Raw genomic sequence first — 21995 nt, 5'->3', positions numbered from 1 at the left:
AGCTTCATTTAAATTTACATGGCTGTCGCGCTGAGCCGACAAACAGCTGATCAGCTGTTTGTCCGCTCAGCGCGCTAGTCTGGACGCTCCCCTGTCGACATCAAAGCCCTTTGTCGGCAGCCCCGGTAAACCTCATCCCACGAGGAATAACGGGGCTGCCGACAAAGGGCTTTGATGTCGGCAGGGGAGCGTCCAGACTAGCGCGCTGAGCGGACAAACAGCTGATCAGCAGTTTGTCGGCTCAGCGCGGCAGCCATGTAAATTTAAATGAAGCCGCGATCATTTAAATCGCAGCTTCATTTGACTTTGCGTATGTGTCTAATCTACATGCCTCTGACGACAAAGGCATGTAGTCTAGACACAGCCTTACTGTGCTTGCACTACATTAACGACATCTTCAACATATGGACCTACAGGAAGGAGACCCTTGAAGAATTTCGCAGGGATTTCAATAGCTTCCACCCCAACATCAATCATAACCTGGACAAGTCCACACAAGAGATCCATTTCCTTGACACTACAGCAGAGGTGGGCAAATTTGCCTCTGCAGGCCAGATTCGGCCTTCCACGCAGGTGTATCCAGCCGGTGAAACCCCTGCTGCTCCCCAATAAGGGCCTGGGGCGAAGGAGCTGCGTGAAACTTCCTTCGCCCTGCCCCAGCCCTGCGATGAGCCTGCAGCACTTCAAAGTGCCATTTGCTCCTCGCAGGGCAGGAGGAGGCTTCCCGCGCTCCCCCGCACCCAGGCCCTGATTGGTCTGAGGGTGGGGGAGCGTGCCAAGCCTCTTTTAGGGCATGGGTGCCTAGTGGGGAGAGAGGGGCAAAATTTTTTGAAGTGGCTCCCAGGCAAAAATTATTGCCCACCCCTGCACTACAGTACAATTAAATGACATCCACATTTCCACCACCTTATACTGGAAACCTATTGACCATTATACTTACCTAATGCTTCTAAATTCCATCTAAGGCACATTTCCCAATCAGTTGCTTACAGCCAGGCCCTAAGATACAAACAGATTTGCTCCAATCCCGCAGACAAACACCTACAGGCAGTGCTTTTGTTGTTAAAAAAAAAAAAAAAAAGTGCAGGGGAAAAGGTGGTGGGGCCGACATTGCCCTTTTAAGAGACGTGGCCCCTTTAAGAAATGCGGCCCAGCCAGCTGTTGGCCATTTTCATTACACAGTATTGTAACAAAAAAAGCACCGCCTACGGGATCTATCAGGCATACTTATAATTTAAATACCTACTTGGAAAAGAGAAAAAAAACAGATTGACAGAGCCAGACAAGTACCCAGGCATCAGCTTCTTCAAGGCAGGTCCAACAAACAAAATAGCAGAACACTGCTAGTCATCACCTATAGCCCCCAACTTAAACCCTTCCGGGCATCATTAACAATCTACAATCTATCCTGGAAAACGATCCCTCACTCTCACAGGCCTTGGGGAACAGGCCAATCCCTGTCTACAGATGGCCCTGTAACCTGAAACAAATTATTTCCAGCAATCACATAGCACACATCCATAATACTCACCTAGGAACCTACCCCTGCAATCAGCTTCAGTGCCAGCTTTGTCCACACATCTATACAAGCACATCATCACAGGACCTAATCACATAAGCCACCACATCAAAGCCTCATACACTGAACATCCACTACTGCACGATTTATTTTAGGGAACGTTTTTTGAATTACATGACCGTCCCCAGAACACGATTTCCCCAGCCAGCCCGTTGCGAGCAGCGGCACAGGACTTCCCCCGCCTCCCTGCAAAGCGGCAGAGGGTTCGCCGCTCACCGCTGACTCCCCCTCACCGGACGCCTTGCCCCCTCTCCTCCGTCCCCACTTGCAGGCTGGCGGCTGGGTTTCCCCAGCTGGCCTGTCACTGATGGCTGCGTGGTGCTTCACCCACGTCCCTGCAAAGTGGTGGAGGGTTCACAGCTCGCCACGCCGTTCCCCAGCAACCCCGCCCCCCCCCTCGCCAGATGCAGTGCAGGTCCCGGCAGACCCATCACAGGGGCATACTCCCAACCCAATCCCCCTCCCCTCTCCTCCCTTTCCCTTTCCCAGAGCCAAACACCTCCCCTCCCTGCTGTAACCCAGTCCCCTTTCTCCCCCAACCTTATGTCCCGGTCCCAATAGAAACCACTGCTTGAAACGCAACCCCCATTTTCAACGGGAAAATTGACTCCACATAACACGTTTTCACTTAACATGATCATTTTCTGAAACATATCTATAGTGTTAAATGAGGAATTACTGTATATTGGCCAAACTGGACAATCTCTACAAAAAGGATTAATGGACACAAATCAGATATTTGAAATGGTAACACACAGAAACCTATGGGGGCCATTTTAACTTGCTAGGGCACTCACTAATGAATCAAAAAGTGACTAACAAAGCAATTTCAAAAACCAGCTGGAGAGAGAAACTGCAGAACTTGACTTCATATGCAAATTTGACACATTTGACCAAGGTTTGAACAAAGACTTGAACTGGATGGGCCATTATACTCAACACCCGTGCAGTGTAGACATTCCCATAGAGTTTAGCAAATAAAATTAATCGGGAATGAGTGAGTGAGTGCATGCAGCACAGGCTACAATGTTAATGACACCTCACCCTTTGGGTAACTTGGTTAACTATGATATACAGCCATTACCAAATCAATCATTCTTGGGTGGCACAAGGTTTGAAAATGTTTGACATCAAGACAATACAGTTACCTGGTTTTTTAAAAAATGATTTAAATGGCTCTTTCATCATTTTGACTAAAATGGGGGTGAAGTCCTTCTTGAAAGAATGGATTTACTTCTAACATACTAAGTTTACTACAATGTACATTGTGGTCAAGCAGCAGTAAACAAAACAACCAAAGAGACAAACATACAAACCTATATGTTATTTTTACAAACGGAACTGAAGATGTACAATAAAACCTGCATCTTCCTACAGAATGTAGCCTAAATGAATCAGAAAACTTCATGTAAATAAATGGTCTGAAAATCATCATGTAACATTTATCAGAAGACTTTAGAGTGCTTTAACTAGCCCCATTTTTCTTACATAGAACACAAAATTGACAGATACTTGTAACATTTAAACTTCTTTTATGTTTTCTTTGTGGGGGAATTCTCGATACTATTCTGCAAACACTTGCATACATGCTTAACTTTAAGCACACCATTAGTCCCTTTGACTTTAGGCACCTGAATTAACCACCAATCAATTCCATATACAGGTAGGCTGAACACTTTTTTTTTTTAACTGGAGCAAAGTACATCCTTTTAAATTTGGCTTGTGAAAAGTGTTTTTAAAATGTTCATGACTGGATTATATTTCTAGACTAATTAACAGAGCCAAGCAAATATTTTAAAAAATACTCACCGGATCATGATATTTGTCAAATAAATTATTTAGCAAATATTTGACCAATTCTGTGGGAATCTAGACATTTGTATCAATGCGTAGTAATGGAACAATTAACTTTTTTTCCCTAAGACACAGGTATTCTACTGCCTATTTATTATTTCTAAATGAGGAGAGTTATTTCGAAATAACTCTTTAGTGTAGATCAGGCCTAGAGACTAACAAGAATATATATATATACACTATCATGAGGTTTTCTGGGCAAAATCCACTTTGTCAGATGAGATGAACTTGAGTGAAGTAAATGTCAAGACATTTTAGAAAATAAACAACCATGTAAAGAGGCGGGGAAAGTATTTTCAAAAGGAACACTTAAAACCACATATCCTGCACCAAACTGGGTTACTCAGACTGTATCAAACAGATATTAAAAAATAATTTGAACTGAAATGTAAAAGATTTGACCAACCATTCAAAATCCATCTTACTTGTGTGGATGTAGACGATATTCTGTAAGCACTTGTCACAACAATTACTGATAAGAGGATTTCTGCTTTTTTCCCCCTCAAGCTAAAACAATTTTCCTTCAAGCAAGCAAAAATCTTATTGATAAAAATATTGTTTAAAAATGCCATAAAGCTGGTTTCTGATTCATCACATTTTAAATCAGGAAATATCCTGTAATATCCAGCCATCAGGAATCTTAGAGACAAGCACCCATTGCTTTGATATAACAAGAGATACTGGGAATTGTGACCAGAAAAATGTTCTGAAAGATTTAATAAATTGATAATTGTTAAAGTAAAGAAAAATATTTTATTAGAAAGTAACACACAATATCAATGTAACATTTGACAGGGAAATGAAATCTGAGTCAGGCAAGTATACAGAAATCTGTTTAAAGTTTAAAGAAAATAAAAGCCAAGTGTTTTATTTTTTCAAACAGTGCTTCAGCTTATTTAACAGAATTTGCCTAAGTGGCCCAGGATTTAATTATATCTTTTCACAGTGGGCTATTAATTCCCCCAAATTGGTTATCAATTTTTGGAAGATGCCTTATCACCTGATCTTGCACATATCTTATTTATGTATGTTAATGCACATGAGTCGGTCCGTTGCAGTGTTTCCTCTAAGATTTTCCATCCATGAATGGAATGAGTTTTGTCTTGTGCACCTATCTATATTGAGGTCATGTGCACTTGTTTGGATGTGTGCCAATGTGTCACCCAAGTTATTAACAAAGATCTTATGTGTATTTTTTAAAATGCTATGAAAGAAAGAGTACTAAAACAAAACAAGGTATATGACTTTAAGTGTTTATTTAATATGAAGTCAAATAAAAAAAAATCATACTGCAAAATTTTCAGTAGCCAACTTTCTCTGTTTATAGCCCTCTTCTAGACACTCCCGTGTCTGTGTGTGTGTGTAATGTGTAAAGAAGGGAAAACAGAATGTGGGGCCAGCAATGATGTAACAGTAGAGGATTTATATTGTGTATCAACTATTTCCTGCTCTTTTGTTTGGTCTGGTTTTGTAATGGCAGTGGGCCTGCTGAATGCTGTGTATGTTTTACTATTTTATGAAACATTTACAAATAAAGGAAACAATATTTTCACGAAAGTGTATTGCTATCTCAGCATTACATTATGACATCATGATTAGAGATGATAAAACTAAACGTGTTTAGGAGCAATTAAGCACAGTAAGAAAACATTATTTCTCTGTTTAGCTAGAGCTACATTTCAGTACATTCCATCTGTACATCCATTTTACCCCCCACCCCCACACAACCCAAATTATTCATCATGTCATTCTGACTTACACTGCAGGACAGTCAAGCCCATGCCTTAGACAAGCACTATCCCCCACCAAGAAATGAAAAGCCACAAGCACTATCCCCCACCAAGAAATTAATAAGCCACATTTCCCCCAAAAGCAAATTCCTATGGGTACTATTCCCTCTTTTTCATTGGGCCATGCAAGTCCATGCAGCTCCCAGCTCTAGCCCCAGCTCCAGGCACTGCCACATGACGTTAGCTCCTGGCCCACCTCTGCCTGCCACCACAAAGCCCCCAATTTCAGCCCCAGCCCTTCCCGCCATCATGCAGCTCCCAGCTTCGGGCACAGCTCTGCCCGCTGCCACATGGCCCCTGTTCTGAGACTTGTTTTGTCCATTGCATGAGGGCCTCCACTCCAGCAGTCGCCACACAGGCCCCGGCTGCAGCCACATCTTCGGCAGCCGCCACGCAACCCTGTCCGCCACTCTCCCACCGACAGCCACCTACTTACCTTCCACATTATGGAAACAGAGTGCTGCTGAGCGGCTCTGCTGATGAGGTGGATGGGATTAAAAATCTTAGTGCGCACCTACACGGGCGTGCACCTTAGAGGGAACTATGGTCCGTTGTATTACTTACTTGAGTAAACTTACTTGTATGCATGTTTGCAGGATCAAAGCATTACACCGCATTATTTATTTCTTTATCACATATTTAAAATAAAAATAGTATGTTTACAATTATTTTAATTTTGTACTAATATGTTCACTACAATTTGTGCAACTATAAGCACGCCGCATCTACAAGAAACATTTTCCGCCATATCAAGTTAGCTATGGGACTCCATAGGAAAGGTTACTGGATGACGCTGACTGGTTCCAGTTAAGCAGTGCTCCAACCACATGGAGCCTGCTGCAGACAGAGGCTGTTCCAGGCATCCGTAGCAGCCCCTTTTTGTGGCGGGTCCTGCCTGTGATGGTGGGCCACTCCAGCCTGGCCATGTGGGTAGGAGGTCTAAACGTTAAATCGGTTAAGCAATTACATGGGATTTTACATCCCTAGACTCCATCTCATACTAGCAAACAATGACCTGATCTCAGTTATTCATCGCTACTCCTGGACTACAGCAAGGGAATTTAACTGGGCAAGAAGCCTTTAGTACTTATGAGACTCCAATTAGAAAAGACGCACACTACCGTAAAAGCTCCATTCCCTATACTGACTTCTCATAAAATACTGAATCTAACAGTATCTAAAAGATCAATTTAAGCTCTAGAATGCATATCAGGGATGCGGGAATGGCCCCATCACTTTTAATAGTGGAAGAGCTATGCCTCCTCCCCAGGGGCAGATGACCGTTTTGCGGGGCCCAGGGCAGCATAATCTTGCGGGGCCCCCCTTTGCCATGGTACATGCGTGGTGACGCAACGTGCATGTGCGGTGGTGCCACGGTGCATGCGCGGAGCTTTTTGAAGCGCGGGGCCCGGGGCGGCCGCCCCACTCGCCCTGCCATATATCCGCCCCTGTTCCTCCCACCTTCCCCTTCCTCCCCCCACATACACTTTTTACTGTCTGAAATGCAAGCAACTGGGGAGAGGGTGGAGAGGAGCAAGCAGGGGGCATGACTTGGGGAGAAAAGGCAGCACGAGTGCTTGGGGTGAAGCTGCAACTTGGAGTCTTGGGGAGATGTTTCGGACATCAGTGGGTGGGCCCCTCACTTTTAGGCGCCTTCTGACCCAATACATATCATGCTCAAAAACTGTGCTCCCCTGAGAAAACTGAACTCATATTAAAGGTAAAACTCCTCTGTGCAGGAGACAAACCAGGCCAAGACTTTGGAATGAATTCCCCCTGAGAAATAACACCATCACAAACCTTTCATTTCAGGTGCACATTTCTTTGACTTTGCCTTCTCTGACAAACACACATCAACATGTGCATATCATAAATAAACTGCAAAACAAAACATTCTGCTATACACTTTCCCCCAGGGAGAGCAAAAAAGAGCAAACACATGACAGATGTTAATCTCGTAGCTTAATACAAGACTGAAAGGCACTCAGATACTGTGGTGATGGACTGCAGTACAAGAGTCTGCACACTTTAAAAGTCCCAGGATTTCAGACATTGAGGGCATGTCTTCTCTACAGGATGGATTGATGGGCAGTGATCGATCCAGCGGGGGTCAATTTATTGCATCTAGTAGACATGATAAATCCATCTCCAAGCGCTCTCCCATCAACTCCAATACTGTATCAGAACAAGAAGTGTAGCTGACAGGAAAGCATCAGCTGTCAACTTACTACACTGAAGACACCATGGTAAGCAGACCTAAGCACATTGACTTCAGCTATGTTATTCAGCTAAAATTATGTAACTTAGATTGACAGCTCCCGTTATTGTAGACAAGGCCTAAAATTCAATATTAGTTCAATTTCATTCTTTTGAACCCTCTTCTTCTGCTCTCCAAACTGATAGTGCTTCTTGTCTGATTATGTGTGCAATTTTTAAAAAATTATTGCCATCACGCTGCTGTTCTTTGCTTGATTGTGTACCTATATAAGGCCTGGTCTACACTTAAAATGTAGATCGACCTAGCAATGTTGGTCAGCAGTGTGAAAAATTTTACATTCCTGAGCGCCACAGTTAAACTAACCTAACCTAACCTCACCTCTAGTTAGATGCAGGTGAACTGAATGGAAGAATTCTTCCATTAACTTAACTACTGCTTCCTGAAAAACTGGATTATCAGCACTGACCAAAAATCCCCTTCTATCCTTTTAAAAAAGCATCTATACAATGATGTTAGAGCCACATAGCTGTGGCTATGCAGCTCTGCCACTGCAGTGCCCAGATCATGGCCCAGAAAATGGCGGCCGGACGGGAACATGCAAATAAAGCCCAGGATATTTAAATCCCAGGCTTCATTTGCAACTCTGGTTCCCTGATTTGCCTACCTAGCTCGAATTAACGAGCTAGTGTAGATATACCCTAAGGTACTTCAGGACCACTGTTGTTTTTTAAGTTCATTTTAAGTCAGAGACTAACACTGATAACTTTTGACAGTCTCAGAGGGGTATGACAAATAGTCTAGTAGCACCTTAAAGACTAACAAAACATGTAGACGGTATCATGAAGAAGTGGGTTGTGCCCACAAAAGCTCATGATACTATCTACATGTTTTGTTAGTCTTTAATGTGCTACTAGACTATTTGTTGTTTTTTTATGGTTTTTCCTGTTACAGACTAGCTGGGGTACTTTTAAAATTTATGACACCATGTTAGGGCTGGCCATGCCCCATCTGTGCTCTGGCACATCTCTGGGCATAGCTGCTGGAACCGGGAGTCTGAGGTGCTGCCTCACCTCCAATTCGTTTCCACTCTAAGCAGGGTGTTCAGTTCATTCCAAGGCTCTCGGCACCCCCTACCCAGGCTCTGGCCACCGGGATGACTGGGGTACAACAGGAGGTGAGCACTAATGGATCAAGACATTCCTGGTTGCACTCCTGGCTACACACTGTGGCATTACACGTGGGGTGCAGCCAATAATAAGCTGCCCCAGGAAAACAGGGGGAGGAGGATGCCGTCCCCTGCAGCCGCTGACCCCCGAGGAGGCGATTTCTCACTTACCCTCCCCGCCCAGCCCATCAGCCCGCAGATGATGCGATAGTCGGTTTCATTTCCTCCCAGCGCATCTGCGCCCTTCAGCGGGGGAGGGGCAGACGGACCCTCCTAGCAGCCGCAGCGAGGAGAGGCAGATGCTCACGAGCGGGGGAGGCTCTTACCGGGAAGCCGGGCTGGTTCCCCGGCGCCGGCTGCTGGGGCTCGCACCCGCGGGACGGCGACAAGCGGGGGCTGGGGGCTGCTCCGGCGCGCCCGGCGAGGGGCCGAGCCTGAGACGGGCACGACACCGGCGGCTCCTGGGGCAGCGGGATGCCCTGCCCGGCCGCCCGCTCCAGGAGCTCAGCGCGCCCCGCCGAGCAGCAGCAGCGCCGGGCAGCCCCGCGCCTAAGGCAGTGCGGGGCGCAGAGCCGGTTCGGCGGCTCCCGAGGCGAGCCCGCCGCAGTGAGCCCAGCCGCGGCCCCGGCAGGGGGGAGGAGCTCTGCAGCCCGCCCCGCCACTCAGGAAGCAGCATGGCAGGAACAGCCTCCCCCGCCCCGCTGCCGGCTGCCTGCCGGGAGCGAGCCTGGAAATGCCGCCTGGGAGACACGGGCAGGGTGGGCCCGCGCCAGATCCGGGCCCCCCTCGGGCGGGAGCGAGGGAGACGCCCCCCAAGGGCAGGGCAGGGCAGGGCAGGGCATGGCGGGAGGCCGGCTGGCTGCCGGTGGTGCCCGCCGCAGGGCGCCAGGCGCGGGCAGGTGTGTGGCACGGCAAAGCCCCTGCCTCGCAGCGTTCCCATCTGGCTCCCTGGCCGCAGCCCACTAGCTAACCTTTCTGGGGCCGTGCCCATTTGGGCCCGATGAGCCCGCGGACCTTTGCACTGGGGAGAGGTGCGCACCGTGGGGAGAGGGGTGTGTCGCTCCTGATCACAACTCTTCAGGTTGGCGTGTATTTGCAAGATAGAGGCTCACGAGGTGAGCCGTGTGTCTCACGTGCCATTCACCTCTTGGAGGTCGAACATGTGCTAACTCAGCCAACGATTTGATACAATGCACGTTGGGGCCAGCATGTTGTGTGTTTTGCCTGCAATTTTTTTTTTAAAGGACAGAAAGAAATGTTTTGAGAAAAGCATCAGGAGAAAAGGGAACACACAAGAGGCAGTTGAAATAAACATGCCCACTGTTTGAATCTAGCAAGCAAGATTAGCTATAGAGGAATAAGAAGGAAGGAACTTTACTGTTTCTTTTACATAATAAATAATAAATACTTAGATTAGACAGATTATAATATACCCAAAATGTAGATGTTTTAAGCTATCACAGTAGCCCCAGTGTGATGTTCTCTCTTGACTCTCCTGGTTTACATGCTTAGTACTACTCAATATGCAGCAGTCCAAAAAAAAATTAGGAGTCATTGGGGTAGATAATAAGACAGAAGATATCATAATGCCACTATATAAATCAGTGGTACACCCACACATTGAATACAGCATGTTGTTCCGGTCACCCCATCCTAAAAAAGCATTTGGCATGAGCATTAGAAGAAAGATATGGGCTAGATGGACCACTGATTTACTCCACTATAGCCATTCTTATGTACATGCAATAAACCCTTTCTACTGCTACACTGTAGCCTTCTTCTGCAAAAGCTTATGCAAATGAAGCGTAAAGTGGAATATTGCCGTGCTTCATTTGCATAATTAATTAGCAGCCGCTTTTGTGCAAGAGGCTTTTGCGCAAAAAGGAGCTGTGTAGACAGATCCTTTTTGCGCAAAAACCCCCTCTTGCTCAAGAGCCATTCTTCCTGAAAAAATGAGGAAGAACAGCTCTTGAGCAAGAGGGGGGTTTTGTGCAAAAAGGAGCCGTCTACACAGCTCCTTTTTGCGCAAAAGCCTCTTGTGCAAAAACAGCTGCTAATTAATTATGCAAATGAAGCAGGAAGATATTCCACTCTGTGCTTAATTTGCATAAACGTTTGCATAAACTTTTGCAAGACCTATTGAAGTCAATGCGTACATTTGAGCGTGTGTATAAATCTGCAAGATTGGGCCTTCTGCAGCCCTTATACTCTGACCCTGCAAATGGCTTCACTAGTGGACTTCTGTGCCTGCTCAGAGCTCTAGTGACTGGAATCAGATGTGTGATATGGGCCTAAACATACAAAAATCCAGCAGAAGAACAGGGGAAGGAAAAGCAACATAAAAACAAAATGATCACAGTAGCAAGTTCTAATCAGTTCAGAACTAGAAAATATAAAATTCATACTTTTGGTTTCCAATGGCCTATCCCTCCAAACAGATCAGAAAAGGAAAGTGTGGTCCAGTGGTTAGGTACCAGGATGAGATCAAGGAGACCAGCCTTCATTTATCTGCTCACCAGAAAATCCTAGTATGCTCTTGGGCAGGTCAGATAGTCTGGTGAACTAGGAATAACAGGAGTATTGTGAGGGTAAATCTGTTAAAAATATGAAATGCTCATCTGCTATGGTATAGGGGGACCTATATTTGTACCTAAGGTAGATACATAGGGTCTAGCTGTGGCTATATGGCTAGGGAAATATAACCAAAATGAAGCTATTTTAAGATGGGTGCAAAACTGGCTGGAAAACTGTTGCCAGAGAGTAGTTATCATTAGTTTACAGTTATGCTGGAGAGCATAATGGATGGGGTTCTGCAGGGATCGGTTTTGGGACTGGTTCTGTTCAATATTTTCATCAATGATTTAGATAATGGCATAGAGAAAACATTTATAAGTTTGTGGATGATACAAAGCTAGGAGGGCTTGCAAGTGCTTTGAAGGATAAGATTATAATTCAGAATGATCTGGACAAAATGGAGAAATGGTGTAAGCTAAATATAATGAAATTCAACAAGGACATATGCAAAGTACTTCACTTTGGAAGGAACAATCAGTTTCATACACACAAAATGAGAAATTAGTATCTAGGAAGCTCAGACCCCTTGTGGACAGGGGCTGCTGCTGCCCCACACTGCTGCTTCTGGTACCAGCCTGCTGGTTAAAGTTTTAAATGCAGAGCACTCTGGGGGTGTAGTTAACCGGGACTGATAAGCAATCGCTTATTGGCTAAACGGTTAGATGGTTAGCCACTAACATCCCTAGCATGTACAGATCCTCTTGCATGATCATAGCTATATATTATATACAAAATTCCTTATCTCTAATTCCCAATAATAAATGAAGAGATATTTATGCAAAATTGAGATTCAGTGATAGCTAAAACTTCAGAGGGCGGCAGGCACCATCATAAGCATCCAGGAACCCATCCCTGCAATCAGTCCCAGTGCCAACTCTGCCCACACATATACACAAGCGATTTCATCACTGGACCCAACCACATCAGCCACCAAATCAGAGACTCATTTAACTAACGTGATCTATGACAGTAATGCCCCACTGCATTGTATATTTGCCAAACTGGACAGTCTATATGCCTATGGGAAAGAATTAATGATCACAAATCATATATCTGAAAAGGCAACACACAAAAACCTGTTGGAGAACACTTTAATCTTCTTGGACTCTCATTAATGGATCTCCAAGTTGCTGTTTTGTTTCAGACCAATTCCACATGCTAAATACACAGAGAAGGGGTGGAACTTAACTTTATTTACAAGTTTAATTCTCATGCAAATGGTATGAATCGTTGTGACGGACCGGGCCGGTCTGGGCACAGCTGAGGGCGTCCGCTCAGTGCGAATTGCTCAACCTCGGGGCTCCTTACAGTCCCCAGACTGGTGACCTCTCCAACCAGGCCACAAACCAGTCCCACAGAGCGCTTCAGCTGCCTGCCTGAAGCCTCACGAGCAAAACCCCTCTGGCACCCCAGCAATATCCATGCCCCAGGTGGCCCCGGGCCTCATACACAGGTGGGGGGTCTTAGCACCCAATCCCACCTACCCCGAACAAGTTCTGTCCGGTTCCAAGAAACCAGCCACAGATCCTTGGTCAATTTACCCTCTGGACCTTACGCACAAATCATGCTGAGCCAATCCTTTAGAATCTATCCTCTAAAAGTTTATTACCACAAGAAAGAAAAGCATGAGAGTAAGGTTGCTAAAGAATCATACATTACATGCACCGAACCTCCCAGTTCTTGATGCAGGCTCTAGCAGAGATGTTACAGCTGCTGGCTTAAGAGTTCTTGTTACACATCCTAGGATCAGGATGGGTCCATAGTTCTTTCTGGCTTTTCGATCCCTGCACTGCTGCCTCTGGGATGAAGTGCTGAGCTGAAGACCAAGATGTAGTCCACCACATGGCCTATTTGTCCCTCCTTCCTGGTCTCTTCTTGGCTACAGCAGGTCACCTGGCCCACGGCTTATTCCTGTGTCCCCTGCTGGTAGCCCTTAGGTATGAGTCACCACTCATTCTTTAGATGTGTCCTTGGCCCATTGAGTGCCATTGTCCCACAGGCCCTCGCTGATTAGCATGTCCATAGGCTGGGCTCTGCCCACTGCTCTACCACATGCAGAGAAATATTCAGTATCTACACAGATTACAGACTCCGAACTACACACACAGACATTATACAATCACATGACTAGCGTACATAAGATTAGCAGACAGTAAGCTTCTATTCAACACCTCACATGGCCCCCTTTTTTACCATTTTTGGGGCCAACACCCCTCCATGGGTGCAGCAGTGATCTGGCTGCTCCCCTCAAAATCCAGTAACGTGACAATTGTGATCCAAACAAACAAATGAAGGTGCTAATGGTTCTTGATGTCTGTTTAGAATCTGGTGTTGGTCAGCTTCCTTTCCAAATGCAAACTAATGGTTCTTATCAGCCTCTTGTAACTATTTAGTCTTTAAGGTGCTACTAGACCCGTGGTCACGAACAGGTCGATCGCGATCTACTGGTTGATCACGAGGCCTCGACCAGTCGCTCGCGAGGCATCCTGTCTGCCCCGCCCCCATTTCCCTCCCACCCCCGAGAAGCCCCACTACTTATCTCCAGTGAAAATAGAGTCGTGTCGGCTTCCCGGGGATGGACAGAAGTCCCGCAGCTTAGTGCCACTTCCGGCGATTCCAGAAGTGCACTAGCTGCTCTGCTGGGTGTACTGTGGGAGGGAGCATCGGCTCCCTGCACCACACAAGAGGGGTGAGTCAGCCCTGCGGGAGGCGTGCAGGGGGTTTCCCAGCGCACGCGGGGTAGTTGGCCCTGGGGCAGGCGTGCGCGAGGGCTTCCCTGCACGGGGGTGGGGGGTTGGCACCGGGACAAGCGCGCGCGGGGCTTCCCTGTGCGGATGGGGGAGTTGGCCCTGGGTCAGGCATGCGCTGGTTTCCCTGGGGGGGGAGAATCCTGGGAGGAGGGAGATGCAGAGGACTCTCCGCCTCCACTGGCACCCCACTCCTCAACCCCCTCTCCCCAGCCACAGAACGCTGTCCCCACTCCCCTGTCCCCAGCTACAGAACTCTGTCCCCATTCCTGTCCCCACTCCCCAAACTCTGTCCCCACTGGCACCCTGTCCCCAGCTGCAGAAACCTGTCCCCACTGGCACTCTGTCCCCTGCTGCAGAACCCTGTCCTCTGCCCTCCCAGCACCCTGTTCCCTCTCCCCTGCCCCCAGCCGCAGAACTCTGTCCCCACAAAATGTATAATTATAAATGCTTCGTTTTAGATTTAAATAGCATGAATAAAAAACAGACCATTTATTTCATAACTATAAATACGTGACTTTAATTTTATGTATCGCATAATTTAAAAATAAACTATTTATCAGAGTGTGTAAGTAAGGGCTGGGGATAGCAAGTGATGGACAGGAGGAGAATAGAGAGGGCGGGGCTTCAAGGAAGGGGTGGGGCGGTAGATCTTCGCCTGTTCTGAGATTTAAAAAGTGATCTTGGGTGTAAAAAGGTTGGAGACCACTGTACTAGACTATTTATTGATTTTTTAAGTCTTTCCTGTTACAGACTAACTCTGCTATCCCTCTGAAGCTTATCTACTCACCCTCTCTTTTTTCTTCCTTCCCTCCATTTTTTTCCTTCTCTCCTCTCCCCCTTTCCTTATTTATTCTTGGATCTGGACTTCCAACACTGCAGTCATCTGAAAAAGTGGGTTGTACCGACAAAAGCTCATGAAACCATTTGTGTGTTTTGTTAGTGTTTTAAACTGCTACGAGACTATTATTGATATCTAACTTTGCCTAGTGAGAAATATTTTTAAATCTCAGAGGAGTAGCCATGTTCATCTGTAACTTTAAAATACATCATTTAACCCACTATAGCCGTTCTTATGTACCTGCAATAAACCTTTTATGTCTGCTGTACTAACAGTAAAACAAAGCAGGTTATTATTATTTAGTTAATATCCAATGTGCAAAGTTTTTTGCTGATGTATGTGCCAGTTGAAAACTCTATAATCTAAGGCCATTATCCCACAAAGATTTACATGTGTGTATGTATATAGATTGACAATCTATAATCTATCCTGGAAAATGATTCCTCACCCTTAGGCCTTGGGAGACAGGCTAATCCTTGCCTATAGACAGCCCCCCCAGCCTGAAGGAAATCCTTGCCATCAGCCACACATCACACCTCAGATACACTCACCCAGGAATTTACCCCTGCAACAAACCCTGTTGCCAGCTCTGTCTACATATCTACACAAGCGACACCACCACAGGACCTAACAGAATAAGCCATGACATCAGGGGCTCATACAATTGCATATCCTCTAATGTGATATATGCCATCAAGTGCCTATAATGCCCCTCTGCCCTATATATTGGCCAAATCAGACAGTCTCTACAACAATGGATAAACAGACACAAATCAGATATCAGAAATGGCAATACACACTACCGAATTACAGAGTGAGTCTGCAGAATTGGAATTAATCTACAGTTTTGACACCATTAGTCTGGGCTTGAACAAAGACATTAACTGGTTGGCACATTACAAAGCCAATTTTTCTTGCCTTTAACATCTGCATTTCCACATGAAATGCTATATTTGGAACACATCCAGCCCACTCAAGAGGGAAAGGAATACTTAAAATATATTGTTACACACATACAGGAACAGGCTGAATTAAAACACATAATTGTATTATGTAATATATATATGTTTCTCACCCATTTTTTCTCAAAAAGTTATTAATGGGATTCCATCTATCTGAAAAGTTTCCAGGCTATTATTTTTTAACCATATCCCATTTCAAATATAACTCTCAAAAGTGTGGCATATAACCAAAGTTTGATATTTAATCCAGAGGAATCCTTTCCCCCATAACCCACCCAAGGTCCTGTCAATTCTGTCAGCCAGCCTGCACATCCCAATTTATCTAACAGTGCACCAATCTTAAAACGTCTAAGCCAATTTTTGTTCCCAAACTGTACACCAGGTGGCGCTGTCCATTTCTGTTCAGTAGAATAATTAGCAGAAGGACCACTCAAACAGAGCCAAATACTTGAAGTTGAAACAGAAATACTAAAGGTAATGGAGCTGTTACCAGCTCAGTTTGGAGACAACATCCACAGTTTCTCTTAGGAACTGAAAATAAAAAATACTGAATTATTTTTTTTAAAGTATCTGATGCCTCTCCTAGCCAAAGCCATTATGGTTATTTTCCTTTAATTCCCTCCTCCCCTTCCCCAAAGTTACTGACTATTTCTGCAATCTGGAAATTACTGGTGTAGAAAATGGAAAAATTTCTTAGATTATTTTATTCTTTAATTTAGGGGATTTATGGTCCATTACTGATTTACATAGATTTTTAAGGCCAGAAGGGATCATAATGTTTATCTAGTCTTATCTTGAGCATAACATATGCCACAGAATTTTATCAAGTGATTCCTGCATCAAGTCTATCTTCTAGTATAGCTCATATCTGGTAGCATATCATCTAATTTTGATATGAAAACTTCAAGTGATGGAAAATCCATCACATCCCCAGATAAATTTTTTCAATGGTTAACTACCCTCACTGTTTAAAAAATTGCATCTATTTTCAAAATGAATTTGTCAGCTTCTGTTTCTATCATTGATAGCCTAATAATCTAGAAAACAAAGGTATAACTAGTATCCAATCTTCCCGTATCAGTCCATATGGACCATGATCAAATTAACTCTGAACCTTTTCTTGGATAAACTACTGAACTTCTTTAGTCTCTTATTATAATGGCAAGTTTTCCAAACCACATATTATTCTTTTAGCTTTTCTCTTGTAATTTGTCAGCGTTCTGTTTAAAGAACTGAGCACGATATTCCAGTAATGATCTCACTAACACTGTATGAAGAGGTAATACTGACTCCCTACATCTACTCTATATTCTTCTGTTTATATATCCAAAAATTGTGTTAAGGTTCTTCACAGCTGTCCCACGTAAGGCTGGGATAACTGCCTTGGGCCCTGCATTTCAGGGGGATGTGGGCTCCAGATGGCCTGGGGAGTTAGCATGGGGCATGGTGCTAGCAGCAATGAGCAACCTGGTCCCAACCTACGTTGCCCCACCCTGCTGGCTCCCAGCGTCACTTGGGAGAGAGGTGGAAAGCAGAAAGAAGTAAGGTAGGGGCTTGGTGGAAAAGGTGGAATGGAAGCAGAGCAGGGCCTGGGCCTGCGATGGGGGGAGGGGTTGTCCTGAGCCCCATCCTCCCCTATGGATGTCATGCATTATAAAGTCAAATATCTTACGGAAGACTGTGCATACTATATCAACACAATTACTTTTAAACTTGTAAGTTCATTAAAAAAGATACAGCCTCAGAGGAGTAGCTGTGTTTGTCTGTAACTGAAAAAAAATAAAAAAAGGAATGGTCCTGCAGCACCTTAGAGACTAAGGGTATGTCTACACTACCCCGCTAGTTCGAACTAGCGGGGTAATGTAGTCATCCGCAATTGCAAATGAAGCCCGGGATTTGAATTTCCCGGGCTTCATTTGCATGAAGCCGGCCGGCGCCATTTTTAAATGCCGGCTAGTTCGAACCCCGTGCCACGCGGCTACACACGGCACGGAGTAGCTAGTTCGGATTAGTCTTCTAATCCGAACTAGCTGTACTCCTCATTCCACACATTTAAAAATGGCACCGGCCGGCTTCATGCAAATGAAGCCCGGGAAATTCAAATCCCGGGCTTCATTTGCAATTGCGGATGACTACATTACCCCCGCTAGTTCGAACTAGCGGGGTAGTGTAGACATACCCTAACAAAAATGTAGATGGTATCATGAGCTTTCATGAGCACAACCCACTTCTTCAGATGAATGGAGCAAGTGGTCCAGAGTTACAAATACATAGCAGAAAAAGAGGGGGTTGAACAAAAACATGAACTGGATGGGAAGCTGTATTCAACACCCTAATGACAGCAAAAGCTAAGTATCAGGCATTCACAGCCCACTCTATGGCCTCATTTAGCACGGACACCCTAATCGACAAGATTTTTTTCCCTTTTCTTTCCCTTCACATCTCCCCTCTTTTCCTACTATTTATTTGTACCTCTTTACCCCTTGCTCCATTCATCTGAAGAAGTGGGTTGTGTCCATGAAAAAAAGATAACATTTGTCTGGCCTCAGGTGAGGAGAGATATGTGGAATCCCAGACAGCATAAGGGAGATGCACTGAAAGGAGTGGAGGCTGGGAGCAGACTGCGGGCAGGGTTGGGCTGTCAGTTTGGGAAGGCATTGTCTTCCCCGGCCTATTACAGCTGCCACCCATGACCATTTCTATGATTTTACCCACGACTAATGGCTGATTAACTGGCCTCTCCCATTTTAAATATTGGCATATTCGCTTTCCACCCCTCTTCTGCAGCTTCCCCAGGACTCAGATTTGTTAAAATTGAACATTAATCATTCTGAGATATCTCCCAGCTAGTTCCTTTAAAACTGTGGGAGGTAAGGATGTTGAATCCCATTAGTTACCCAGTTAAGCATTATGTTTAACCAACAGGGTGGTGGGGGGCTGGAGCAGCTACTCCAGCTGGGCTAGAGCATCCCTGCCTGCAGTACACCCAAGCCAGGCCCACCATGATCAGGTATTACTTTGGCCATGCTGGAGTGCCTCCCTCCCACCACGGCGGACCTGTGGGGCTGGAACAGCCCCCTGCCAACTATAGGTGAGAAAGCTGCTCCCACCCTGACCGGTTAACCAGTTAACCATTCACATCCCCAATGGACAGATTGAATTTTAAAGCAGTCAGTTATCTCATTTCACCTATTCAATAGTTAGTCATAGGGCTGAGAATGATTTATTTTCTTATTTGTTAGGACAAGTCTGTTTGGATCCACCCATGTCTGTAGTGACTAGTTTATATTTGGTGAGGGGGATCCTTGTATTTCATACAGGCACAAAGGCTAGGTGTTGACTGCGGCGTTTTTGCAGAAAAAGCAACGCAAAGTGTGGTCTGCATTTTGCGTAGCTTTTTCCGCTTTTTTTTTTTCAGAAAAGCCTCCTCTTTCAGTGGAGAAAATGTGTTCCTTGGACGCGGTGGGGTTTTTGTGGAATACATCTGGTATCCCACAAAAACCCCATAGTCTAGACATAGCCAGAGAGTTAAGAATTTTAAGAGTTTGCTCTCAAGTCCTTTGGCAGTGGAACAATCTGTTACGCTACATAATGTAATGAAAGGTGGATATTGTTCACTTTCTGAAGGTCAAGAAACAGAGGGTTTACCCAGAGTGATAGATGTGATTAGTGAAACTCTGAATACATTCTGTCATACTACACAGCTCCACCCTACTCTCCTCCCACTCCCATAGTAACACCTAAACTGTGTGTCATTCCACCTACAGATTTATAGCAATATGTAAATAGGGTGAGTCACAGTCCCATATAGCAAAAGAAAAGGAATTCTCTAGTTATTTTAATCTGAATGGTGACTTTCGGGGTGAGTACTTCATGTTAATACCACAGGTTGATATACTCCACTCCAGTGCAGGGTGTTGATGTAAACTGGGAGATGAACTGGAGTAGGGAGGAGTTCAAGGAGGTACAACAGCAAGGGAGAAATCCAGTACTTGATTGATTTTTTATTCACATTAAATATTATGCCTATTCAAACTCTATGTGAAGTATGAACTTTATTATGCAATATATCCGTAAGCATGATATCCACTTTCCCTTTCCTAGTACAGAACAAGACAAAAAAATCAGAGAATTGTTGGCCCTTTTGGAACAAGACACGTCACCCTTTGTTCTTATTCTCAATAGGACAGAAGCCACAAAGTGCCCATAGCAAAACTGGACATTTTCTCTTTGTTCCTGAAGGGAGTGAAGCCAGTCTGCTCTCAAAGAAGATAGTGGCACCCTATGTTGGTAAGGGGCACAAAAGAACACTGAAGGATTGTGGATTAGATAAGTGTCTCTTGAGTACAAAGAAGGGGGTTGATAATTTTTCACTTTCCCTTTTACCTGCACCAAGAATCACTATGGCTGCTTAAAGACTAATTTTCATACCCAGGAATATAGAAGAGTTTGCAGAGATATGAGATGCTTAAATTGTGAAGACTATGGTAAGTGTGAAGGATAGTGATCATTTATTGTAAGTTTGCCTGGGCGGATTCCTTGCCTTCACTAGTTTTTGCAAAGCTCTATATAATACAGTACTGGTGATACTACATAAGCAATAGTTTTTGTACCACAGCCTTGAGTCCTTTTCCAGTGTTTGGCCTATGTCTGCATTACAACGTTTTTGCACAAAAACAGCCATTTGTGCACAAACACTGGTGGAGCATCCACATCACAAGCACTTTTTTGTGCAAGAAAATCGATAGAACAGAGGGCTTTTGCTGGTAGAGTTATTCCTCTCCCCACGAGGAATAACTCCATTTTGCCATACAGCTCTTGCGCAAGAAGGCAAGTGTGGATGCTCTGGAGGGGTTTTTGTGCAAGAAACCCTATCAGAAAAAGCACAGGTGCTCTGATGGCCATTCTATGAATGGCTATCAGAGCTTTCTTGCGCAGGAGTGTCCATGTAGTGTGGACGCTTTCTTGAACAAAAGCACATCGCTTTTGCGATGCACTTTGAGGTCTGGATGCGCTTTTGTACAAGAAGTTTTTGCACAAGAACTCTTCCTCAAAAGGCTTCTTGTGCAAAAACCCTGGGCTACGTCTACAGTGGCATGAATTTCCGAAAATGCTTTTAACAGAAAAGTTTTCCGTTAAAAGCATTTTCGGAAAAGCACGTCTAGATTGGCAGGATGCTTTTCCGCAAAAGCACTTTTTGTGGAAAAGCGTCCGTGGCCAATCTAGATGCGGTTTTCCGCAAAAAAGCCCTGATAGCCTTTTTCACGATCGTGGCTTTTTTGCAGAAAACAGAACTATGCTGTCTACACTGGCCCTTTTCGGAAAAAGACTTTTGCCCGAACGGGAGCAGCATAGTTTTTCCGGAAAAGCACTGATGACTTTACATGAGATCATCAGTGATTTTCTGGAAATTCAAGTGGCCAGTGTAGACAGCTGGCAAGTTTTTCCAGAAAAGCTGCTGATTTTCCAAAAAAACTTGCCAGTCTAGACACAGCCCTGCAGTATAGACCAAGCCTTGATGAATGTGTCCACCTTGCATCTCTAATTCCTTCTTTTCATTACTAGAGTCTTCAGAATCATTAGTTGTATTTCAGTTTGAATTAATATTGCATTGGACAATGTTTTTCTTTTCTCCTTCCCCAGAGAAAACTTTTGTTCTGGAATATGACGCATATATTCTCTACTGTTTTATTCATGCTGTTAACAACATTAAGGAATGATTTGGAAAAAAAAAACAAGTCAATTTCTGTCGATGCTAATGTATACACTAAGGATGTTAAAGACTAGTTGACTACTTGACTATCCGATAAACATTCACTTATCAGATAGTTTTTTGACTAGTCGACTAGTCTCTAGGCACTTCCACATTCCTCCTTTGAAAGGCACAAAAGCCCCTACTGGATGCCTTCTTTTAAATGCTTGGTACTCTTTGTGCATTTCAAAGCCACGGAGTCCGGGATCAGCGGGGGACTCAGAATGTCCTGCTGACCCTGGGCTCCATGCTACGCTGCATGCTGCTAGGAGCCCAGGGACAGCTGGGGACTCCCCAGCTGACTCCAGGCTCCCCGGGAAATGCCTCAGGGAGCCCGGGATCAACTGAGGAGTCCACAGCTGACCCTGGGCTCCTAGCAGCATGCAGCTTAGCATGAAGCCCAGAGTCAGTGAGGGATTCTGAGTCCCCTGCTGATCCCGAGCTCCATGGCTTTGAAATGCACAAGAGCCCCTGCTGGGGACTCTTGTGCATTTCAAAGAAGGTACCCTCATG

General features: G+C 44.9%; 1 protein-coding gene across 7 annotated transcripts in view; it reads right to left on the bottom strand.

The window, feature by feature from the left end:
- The window catches only part of STAMBPL1 (STAM binding protein like 1), a 68536-nt gene that overhangs the window by 30612 nt on the left and 15929 nt on the right, over window positions 1-21995 (bottom strand). The window contains exon 1 of one of the 7 annotated variants that reach the window (XM_075935098.1): window positions 9578-9601. The exons of 4 other annotated variants lie outside the window; for them this stretch is intronic. Coding sequence is in view for 1 of the 3 variants with exons in the window: in XM_075935096.1 (XP_075791211.1) it covers window positions 8778-8795 (18 nt within the window). In the remaining 2 variants the exon portion in view is untranslated. 2 more of the 7 variants (XM_075935097.1, XM_075935096.1) reach the window with 2 other exon arrangements.

This window comes from Pelodiscus sinensis, chromosome 8 (genome assembly GCF_049634645.1).
Source record: "Pelodiscus sinensis isolate JC-2024 chromosome 8, ASM4963464v1, whole genome shotgun sequence".
NCBI lineage: Eukaryota > Metazoa > Chordata > Testudines > Trionychidae > Pelodiscus > Pelodiscus sinensis.
This window is presented reverse-complemented; position numbering and strand designations above follow the sequence as displayed.